The following is a 10,466-nucleotide window of genomic DNA, read 5'->3' on the forward strand; positions in this document are numbered from 1 at the left end:
TTGCCTTTTTTTTCTTAATCCTTCTTGGAAATCTTTTTTGGTGATGGTTCTTCTTCTTCTTTTTCTTCTTCTTCTGCTTCTGAATCTTCTACTTCTTCTTGTCTTTTTCTTTTTGATTTCAAAGTCTTCTTTGAATTCTTCTTTCTCTGTATCGTTCGATCATCTTCTTGATCTTCGGATTCCACCTCTCGGTAGTCTTCATCATCATCGCTTGGTTCCCTTTCTTTTCTTTTTGGTCTTGCCATTTCTGATGTTTAAATTCTGTTGAAAATTTTTAAAATAAGAAGGTTAGCATTGAGTTTGCAAGTTACATAACCAGTAACTTGGCCAGCTAGTGATCTGGCCAGTGAAGTCACAGGCCATGTCAATGACAACGTCAGTTACATGATCAGTTACATAGTAAGTTACTTGGTCAGTTACATATATTGTAAGTTACATGCTCAGTTAAATGCATTGTAAGTGACATGGTCAGTTACATGATCAGCTACATGATCAGTTACATAATTTGTGACATGAGGTTAACACAATTTGCCAAGGAGTTGGGCTTTTCCAGTGACTTCTCTGGCCAATGACTTGTCTAGCTACCTAGCCAGTGACCTCACTGGCCAGTTTCATTATATAATCCTATAAAGTATGTATGTGAACTAGCAGCACTTCCATTTTAGTAAAGCATACAACCTAAACAGCATCACACACATTCATTATCTCCATATAAATGGCTATGTTTCTGTTCATGTCTTTGTATCAAACCAAAATGAAAACACAGCCACACCAAAATCAAATCACACCCACACAGTAGCCTATGTCACTGGCCATGTTACATAATCAAACTAAAATTTAAAGATGGTCATTTATCATCTCCACTCAAAAAAGCTTTAAATCTCCAGTCTAACCAAAAATTGGAATCGGATTGTTTTGTTTCATAATCAAATGCAGAAATAACTATATCATATTCTACTTATAATTCCAAAACTAAACACTATCTCAATGTATCGCAATTAGGTAAGAGAAGTTTCTGAGAATCGAGGCTGAAAGATTACTCGGTCGAGGTAGACGACTGAAGGTCTGCAATTCTTCAAAACCCTAAAATTTGGGGCTTTTTCTGTGAAGTACTTTTGCAGAGGCGGCGCTGCTTCACCGTGGAGGAAAACAGTCGTCGGAGAATGTACGTTTCTCATAATGTGGCCGCCGGAGGTGAAGAGGATTGAGAATTCTCTATTTCGGAGTAGGTTTGAGCGGTTTTTTGACGTTTGAAATTCCGAAATAATGTGGAGAAGATGAACAATAGTGCCGTTTTAGTTTACCTCCCACAAACTGCCAAAGAAAACTGACGGTGGCAGTTTTTGTAATTAAGTTGAATTGTAGTGGTAGGTTCTGAACAAGTGACCTTAATTATCATGCGGACATTTGTGGTGTTTAAATTATTATAAGACACTTCAAAATGACATTTTTTATCATTATCCCTTAAAAATACGTCATTTATCACTTAGATCCTCGGGAAATCCCTTTTCTTAGTAAATAGAGTAATACTCGTTGTTGGGCTTCTAAATGGAATTCGGGCCTCAAAACATGGATTTCCGTCAAAGTGTCAGCTTCTCTGACAGCCCGACCTTGCTGTACTAAATTGGCCATAACTTCTTGTAGAAAAACGATATGCATGAACCGCTAAAAGTTCTGGAAACTAGACATCCAAGGGTTTCCAACTATATAAAGTTCACTGTCTGATTCATTCTGAAATGCTCTCAGTTTCATGTCGAAGTTGACTGATCTGCACAGGCAGATTCACTGATTTAGCTTCCTTTCTTCTACTTCGCTACAAAACATAAAAGTAAATGACTCAAATAAATGGAAAACTAGCAAAGAAAACATGAAGAAATCAATATAAAAACGTGTACATTGCTTATCAATAACCCAGCACAATTAAGATCAAAGCAAGCAAGGTAATTAAGAAGCTGGAATAATTGCTGAAACTATTATATGAATTACACATTATCGCCAGATATCAAAAAGGAATCAACCAAACCCTTTTGAAAAGAAAAGTGCAATACGGCGATTCTAAAGCCCAAAAAGAGGAAACCGCCTCTTGGAGAGAAACATAATCCTTAATAGATACATACTCCTCTCACAAGTAAAAACCTGAAAAACACAGAACAAATACCTCAAATATACTCCTTTAACAGTGAAATCTGCAAAAGAAACCTGAAAAAGACACAGAATCCAACAACTATTACAAAATGGGAAATTTTGAATAAATAAGTCAAATATATTTGCTGCCACCAAATTTTGTAGTAAAAATCATATCATCGCCCATGATATTTATTTAACAATGACAACTCTAAACTGACCTCTAAATTAATCAATTCAGAACTGTATATTTTCACTCACATGAGGGAGTAGGAAAGTCAAATTAAGATCCTCTGATCCAAGCATCACTTGTTTTGGTTTCCACCCGCCATGTTTGAGCCCTGACCTGAAGCAGAAGCACCATTTTGAGCATATCTGCTTGCCCCTGCAGAAGGCTCAGGAGGCTTAATCCCAGAAGGGTGCTGCATAAATCGGAGGCTGAGAACCATGGAAGGGCCAGTAAGGTGGCATTTGAGCATGTGCTTGTCCAGATTGCTGATGAAAGGGTTGAATTCCAGGGTCATGTGATGTGGATTCTACCCTTTGTGACATTGTGCAGCATTCTGTTCATATTGCCATTGCAGCTGCTGATGCTTCTTTTTCATTCTCTGAAACTTGTGTGAGGGTTCATACTTGGGTAGACTTTTGGCTTCACAAGGTAATGGGTAAGTCCAGAAGTTATCAAAATCAAGAGCATCCATATTCTCTGAGAAGGATCAAGCGTAAGCATTCTTTCTAACAACTCCAAAGCATGGTGTCAAAACCTCAGCCATGTTGTTTGCTTGAAGTTGATGCTGTTTCACATATGAAGCTTGAAACTTCAGGCCAGTTTGACCTCATCTGGAACTCCACACAGCTCGAAAATTGTATTTAATTGCTCTTGCCCTCACTGACCGCCCCGTAGAAGCTCATAAAAGATAAAAACCAGATCATATATCAAAAGTTAGACCATAATTGGAGCCCCCAAGAAGCAACTCTGCAGCCCTGGAGGTCTAAACCAAATAATGACACGATTTGTGAGAGTTGCATTGTGATAATCTTTTGGTGAGAAGGTACGGGCAAGACGAAATTCCAAGCTTCAGATTACCTTCATTGTCTATAAGAAGATAGAGATTTTAATCTCACGCTGAAGTACTTGATGGACATGACAGTAGTGAAAACCTTCAGCAATCGTCTCATGTAGCACTTAAGCTGGAGGACTGAAAATATCACCCCAGGTCAATGAGCTAGACTTGTCAAATCATGGTCAATGTATTCAAAGACGATAATAGATTCCAGTATCATCTTTCTGCTGCGGACTTGGAGGTGTCACAATCACTTGATGATATTTTCATGTAGCAGCTTGTTTAAAATCTTGAGAGAACCCCTTTCTCATTGTCTTCCATTCCGACTCATATTTTTCTTCCACAGCAACAATTTCTTCAGTCTTTGTGTCTTACCTGTGACTTAGAAGGCTAAAATTCATTTCCTTACAAGCATACATTCTCTGATAGTCCAAGTTACCATTACAGAGGATCCTGATTGATATATTTTCATCACAAGGGGTCACAAAGTCTGGACTTTCAATTAGGATCTATGATCGAGTAGCTAGATGTTAAGTCAAAGAGAAAATAATGCAACTTCTAAAGTACGAACAAGAAGACACTCAGATGAGTAAGGCAACATCATAGCTGACCATAAAGACCACCAACAGCTATAAGCTGGGCAGTCAATCAGGCACAGCATCTGCCACTCTATTTCTTCATTGTAGTCATTTCACATGATATTGGGAAAGCAAAAATTATGAAAAAGACTAAACACACACCTTGACTCCAGGCACCAGGCAACTGCATCATTCTTTCAATTATTTAGTATCTTTTAACGAATTATTAGTATATTTTCATCAAAACACAATACAAGTATCCAATCTTTTTTCATCCAAACACAATACAATACACTCATAACTTAGAAACCAAGGTTCAATCGTTAAATATCATCTTCTGCCAAGGAACAAAAGTAAACTTGGCCCCATTCAGAGTTCCAGATAGACCCATAAGAGAAAATTTGTGTAAAACAACATCCTATATCGCAAGATATCATAGTATCATACTTTTCCAAGAAACCACATTTGGGTCAGGCAATTCTTCAAACACCTGGTGGGCATTACCCAAGCTCCGTAAAAGTGATGCACAACCATGAAAACAAACTCCATTACTCTGGACTACATCCTCAAGTGTAATAGTAATACTGCCATACATCACATTACATTGCTTTTGATTTAGTGAGTACTATAACCAACACAAAGCAGTGTCGTTTGACTGAGATTGATTGTGGTTTATAAATCAAAAAGGGTCAAAATGATAATTACAAACGGGGTAAAGTGCAATTACCACACAAGTTACCGTGTTTCCCCCGCGATCACCATATAAATACAGAGCGATTTTCGATATTGGGGTTTCAGTCCGAATTTGGGAGGCTTCGTGTGAAGAATTCGATCGTAGATAATCCTGATATGAGTATCAAATCTCTGTATGATGAAAGAGCACGCAACCTTTTCTTTTTCGATGATGATAACTTTGCTTCTAGTGACAACTGCAAGATTGAATGTCCAATTGCTCTTATTATTGTTATTAAGTTCTGTATGTAGCTGCTATTGGTCTCGGTTAAAATTTGAAATAGAAGTGGAATGCATTAAATCAAGAATGACTGTTAAAAAGCTAGAGACTACCAATACTTAAAAATAGAAAATTAGTGGGACAATAACTAAATATCTATCTGGCAGTGCAACTCATTATAAGACAAATTGAACTCGTTTTTAAAGCAAACCTAGACACAAAGGGTCTTTTTAAGGAAAAATCATCAACTAGTTTTCCATCAGCAGGCACGTGATTAGGGCTGGGCACCTGAAACCGATATCCCGATCCCGTCCCGATCCCGGCCCGAAAATTGGCGGGACGGAACGGGATGAATTTTGGAATGGTTCCGACCCTAACGGTCCCGTTTAATCTTGTCCCGTCCCGTTTGATGACGTGGCTATATCTGATTAGTCCTACGAATGGTTTCATGTAGGACTGAATGCACACGATCTCGATATTAACTATGAACTATCGACCATATCGACCATTCATCCATTCGACCCAATCCCTAATTCCCTATTCTCTTCTCCGAATCCATTTTCTCTTCGACCCAATCCCTAATCCCCTATTCTCTTCTCCGAATCCATTCGACCCAATCCCTAATTCCCCAATTCATCCATTTTCTCTTCTTCCATTCTTCACTTCTTCTCTTCTCCGAATCCATCCCCAATTCATCCATTTTCCCTTTTTTCATTCTTCACTTCTTCTCTTCTCCGAAATCCCCAATCTCATCTCTTACCCCATTCTTACACTTTCTCCTAAACTGACCAATTTCAACCAATTCTTCGATTCCAATTTCCATGGCTAGGGGGAAGAAACCAGTTGCTCGGCCTCATCCAACTGCTTCAGGGCTTGAAGATTCTTCAACTGCAACCTCACCTTCTGCTCCTCTTCAAATTGAAGCTCCAGCCACTTCAAGCCAGCAAGCTCCTGTAAATGATGAAGCTCCTGCAACTCAAAGCAGGTTCTGCAACTCAAGCAGGTTCTGCAACTCCAAGTGATTCTGCTAATCCGGTTAGTTCTGCTAAACGTAGTTTTGTTTGGGAACATTTTAAGGAGTATGACAAGATTGAGAAGGGTAAAGATGCTAAAGGGAATGAGATAGACATTGTTAAAAAAAGAGCTCACTGTATTTACTGTCCTAGAGGGAAAATTGGAGACTTTGCAATGGATAGTTCTAAGAATGGGACTTCGGGGATGATTAGGCATATTAATCAATTTTGTAGGCACTATCCACCTAATATTAGCAAGACTCAGAGGGTTCTTGTAGGTGATAAGTCTCAGGGAAACAAGCTAACTGCAGTAGCTTACGATCAAGATGACTATCTAGAAGCTTGTGTAGAAATGATTGTCATAGATGAGTTGCCCTTTACCTTTGTTGAGAAGAAAGGTTTTAATCGGTTTTGTACTAAAGTGTTCCCTCTGTTTAAAGTACCCTCTCGTAGGAAACTAGTTACAAACTTTCTAAGAATGTATGATGCACAGAAAAAAGAATTAATCAAGATTTTGAAGGCTTATAGGGTGTGTCTCACAACGGACACTTGGACTAGTGTGCAAAACATCAACTATATGGTGCTTACTGCCCATTGCGTTGATGTTGATTGGAAAATGCACAAGAGGGTTATAAACTTTTGTGTTATCCAAAATCATCAAGGGGCAACTATAGGCAGGCTTATAGAGTCATGTTTACTGCAGTGGGAGATTGAGAGAGTTTTAACCATCACTGTCGATAATGCATCTGCCAATAAGTCAGCTTTAGAGTGGCTTATATCAAAGATGAACAAATCTGAAGGTTACAAACCAGTTTTAGGTGGTAAATACATGCATGTGAGATGCACAGCCCACATACCAATCTGATTGTGGGACATGGCTTGAAGAGGCTGCAAAAGAGTGTTTTAGCCATTAGGAATGTTGTCAAGTATGTTAGGTCTTCACCTAATCGACTAGATAGTTTTCGAAAAGCTGTGGAAAGGGTAAAGCTTCCTCTTAAAGGGCTGGTTTGTCTTGATGTCCCAACAAGATGGAATTCAACTTATCTAATGTTGGAGACAGCCTTAAAATTCAAGAAAGCTTTTGTTAGGATGGAGGAAGATGAGGGTCAGCTGTATCTAGGTTATTTTAAGGAACCAGAAGAGGAGTATGATGAGGAGGGCAATCTGATTCCTAGTACTAACAAGAGAAACAGAGTTGGACCACCTGCAAAATCAGATTGGGAAAAAGCTGAGATTTTTGTTGATCTACTTAGAGTTTTTTACGACGTGACGCTGCGAGTTAGTGCAAGCTTGCATCCAACTGTGCATACGACATTTCATGATGTCATAATAATGGAGAAAAACATCAACAGCCTATTCCTTGAACCTGAGATAGCAACTGGTTCCGATACAGCAAATATGAAATCTAGGTTTTTGAAATACTATGGCAGCTTTCAAGACCTCAACCACTTGGTTATTATTGAACTTGTACTCGATGCAAGGTTCAAGCTTAGGAATTACACACATTCCTTGAAGGAAGAGGGTTTGGATGACTTTGATGTGCAACACGAAACCGATGAGATTAAATCTCTAGATGGCACTCTACGATGAGGTACAACTCGAACTTTGATGATTTTACACTTTGTTTCGAGGCTGTTTATGTTTTTACTTTTCAGCTTTTTGTGTCTAAGTTTGTTCTAAGTATTAATGCATAAATTTCTGTCTTATTGCTTCTTAGTATGCACCAACAGTAGATGGTGGCAGACATATGTGCAGGCATCCAAGCCCTACAAGTTCAAGCAGCACAATCACTAGTAGCCGAAGTAATCCTAGGAAATTGGTGTGATCGTCAGATGCTAAACAATTGGAAAAAGGTGGTCTAAGAGAGTGATGAGGCTGTCATGGTACATGAAGTGGATCAGTATTTGAATGCACCCCTTGAATTTGTTGATGATGAGGAAGAGGATTTCGACATATTGTGTTGGTGGAAGATAAATGGTCCTAAGTTCCCTGTTATGGCAGCAATAGCAAGAGATGTACTTGCCATTCAAACATCCACAGTAGCATCAGAGTCTTCTTTTAGCACCGGAGGCAGAGTGATTGATGCATTTAGGAGTTCATTGACTCCTAAATTAGTGGAGGGTTTAATCTGCATGCAGAATTGGTTGTTGGGAGATGATATTGCTCAAGTGGTAGATGAGGAGCCTTCCATTGAAAACACCGAGTTCTATGAACAAGCTGAATTAGGTACTTGATCAGTTTGCATTTTAATTATTTTTTTCTGTGTTCTTGCAAGTGCTGAACAACTTCGAGTGCTTACTTTTATTTTTCTGGTATTTGGTTAGATTATGAGAGCAGTGCATCAAGCAGGAACACATGTCCAAGTGGTCCAACAATCCCAAGAGCAAAATCGAAGGGAAAGGCTGCAGTCCCTATTTCTATTGACTAGTTCAGTTTGCACCTTGTGAGTTTGATAATGGTTGTGTTGTCACTGTTGTGTACTTGTGTTGTTGTGTTTTAGACTTTGAGTTTTGCAGTTCTGCATTGTTATCTGCAGTTCTGCAGAATTTTGTTTTGATTGGCACTTCTGCATTGTTATCTGCACTTCTGCAGAACTTTGAGTTGATTTGTTTCTGATTTGCTTGGTCTTTCATTGTGTTGAAGTGTTGATTAGTTGATAATTTGATATTACTCATATTAGATTGTGAAATAGTGCAACTGTGCAAGTGTGTCAAATTTGCAGGTTCTATTGTTTTAGTGCATAACTGCATTTTTTGTAGCAATCATTCTCCTCCTGTGCAGCACCAAGACAATAGCCTTAGTACAGTTTGATTTGTTTTCAAATTTGGGTACTAGTGGAGTTAGTTTGTTAGGTTCTTGCACTTGCAGGGCTGCATACTGAGATCAATGAAATGAATGGGATCTACAATTAAATCAGTTGCAGATTTTTGACTTGATATTTTGTCATGTGCAGATATTGACATGTTGTGATTGTTGTCAACTTGTCATTCTTCTTTTCTTCTTTTCATGGCAAATGTGCTTCATTTTGATTTGTTTTAAGACAAAATTGAATGTGTCAACATTGTAGATTTGTAGGTTGTAGTGCTAGGACTGCTAGAAATATGTATTTGCATTCTGGGATGAGTGAAATCTGGAAAACCAGATATCCTTAAGTGAATAAGGTGATAGGAAAAAACAAGGGAGTCTGGGATCCCGAAATGGGCGCGGGCCGATTCGATCCCGTTCGGTTTCGGTACCGTCGGTACCATATTCAAAAAAACCAAGGCCCGTCCCGTCCCGTCCCGAAAAATATTTCCGGTACCGGGCTCGGTATCAGCCTATAACCGGCCAGTCCCGGCCCGTGCCTAGCCCTACACGTGATTGTGGATTTGTGGTACGAAACAAAATGCTACTTATGATGCTATTGTGGGTATATGGTATCCAATAATCATATTTGATAAATCTAATCAAGCAATAATCAATTAAATACATGATATAAACACAAATAATATGAAATATATAGAAGAGAATTTGAGAGTTAAGCCTATGAGTACAAGAGAGGCACGACATTCGTTGTCTTAAAGCCGTAGACGCCTCCCTACGTGCAGGTTATAAAGGTCGTTTACAAGCTTTCGGTTATCTTATTGAGAGTCAGTAATGAATTTGTTTGTTTTATTGAATGTCACTAATAAATTTGGCTGTGTTATTAAGGGTCAGTAATGAACAATTTCAAAATTTTATGCGCAAAAGGGGAAAACTTAAACAAACAACAACAAGGAAAAAGTTTTATTGAAGAAACTAGTGACGATGAGTGCAATCGTAAATGAGTGCATTCGAGATTATATATGGAGCATGAGGATACCACTCTAATGTTACATCATATTCAAACTTATGAGTAGCTAATCTATGGGCAACCGTATTAGCAGCTCGAAGAATATGATGGATTCCAGACTCAGGAAGCTAGAGAACACAATCCCATTTTGATATCTTCAATACACTTTCATAGAAAGAGATATCAGGCGAGCTATTTTTGGTAATTTCCTTGTATAATAAGTAAATGTTATAACGTAGTCAACAAAGATGTACAAGTAAATCGAATTCAGAGGGTGCTGATTACCCTATTGACTTCTTCATTTGGGACCATGGCTTGATTAACTTGATGATCCTCTGTCTCTGTCAGCAACCATATTTGATATGGTTGGAAGAACTTTTCTCTTTCTCTTCATCCAATAGTACTTACAATGCTGAAGGTTAAATATTTGGAGAGCCTGTAGCTTTTTGCTACATGATACACCATTATCTTGATAAATTGAGGAAAAATTTTTATTTCATCAGTACGTATTTAAACTTTGGAAAATAATTTGGTTAACTATTCCCCATTCAATGGTTGCCTAGTCATCATGGTTATGATGAAACTGAGCTTTGGAATGCCAAAATCTTTAATATTCAGTGATTCTGAATATTCCATAAACAGGTCTTGAATTACCTGTTCATGATCATGAATTTTGCTATAAATGTCAGAGTAAATATGTCTAGGAAGATAACTTTCTGTTTTTTCAAAAAGACAGATCCTTTTAATTTGTTCAAATGTTGGATCAAAGATATCATCCAACAGTTCTGACAACTAGAGAAAACTGGTTATCTTCTCTAGTGTAAAATCCTCACTCCAATTTATTTGTTTTAATACTTAGAGGCTGGCATGTTTAAATTTGAAATTTTTTACCTTCTCAGCGTCTAGTTCTGCGACTAGATCTGA

The 10,466-nt window shown here is 38.2% G+C and overlaps 1 protein-coding gene and 1 long non-coding RNA gene across 5 annotated transcripts; one reads left to right on the top strand and one right to left on the bottom strand.

Annotated features, from left to right (window-relative positions):
• Positions 1–1,448: 1,448 nt before the first annotated feature.
• LOC133708075 (uncharacterized) lies at positions 1,449–4,759 on the bottom strand. Of its 4 annotated transcripts, none has more exons than XR_009845557.1 (3): positions 2,386–4,754; positions 2,159–2,199; positions 1,449–1,768 (listed from the first exon to the last, which is right to left on the bottom strand). It is a non-coding gene; the product is annotated as an uncharacterized LOC133708075 (long non-coding RNA). The 4 variants fall into 4 exon arrangements; XR_009845556.1 differs by having other exon boundaries at positions 1,449–1,813; XR_009845554.1 differs by lacking the exons at positions 1,449–1,768; positions 2,159–2,199 and adding an exon at positions 1,881–2,136 and having other exon boundaries at positions 2,386–4,759.
• Positions 4,760–5,675: 916 nt separating this feature from the next.
• On the top strand, positions 5,676–7,321 carry LOC133711462 (zinc finger BED domain-containing protein RICESLEEPER 2-like). The gene is made up of 2 exons (XM_062137582.1): positions 5,676–6,566; positions 6,617–7,321. Exons 1-2 carry the CDS (start codon positions 5,676–5,678, stop codon positions 7,319–7,321), a joined length of 1,596 nt encoding a protein of 531 aa, XP_061993566.1.
• Positions 7,322–10,466: the final 3,145 nt, after the last annotated feature.

The sequence above is a fragment of the Rosa rugosa genome, chromosome 5, assembly GCF_958449725.1.
Source record: "Rosa rugosa chromosome 5, drRosRugo1.1, whole genome shotgun sequence".
In the NCBI taxonomy this organism is placed as follows: domain Eukaryota; kingdom Viridiplantae; phylum Streptophyta; class Magnoliopsida; order Rosales; family Rosaceae; genus Rosa; species Rosa rugosa.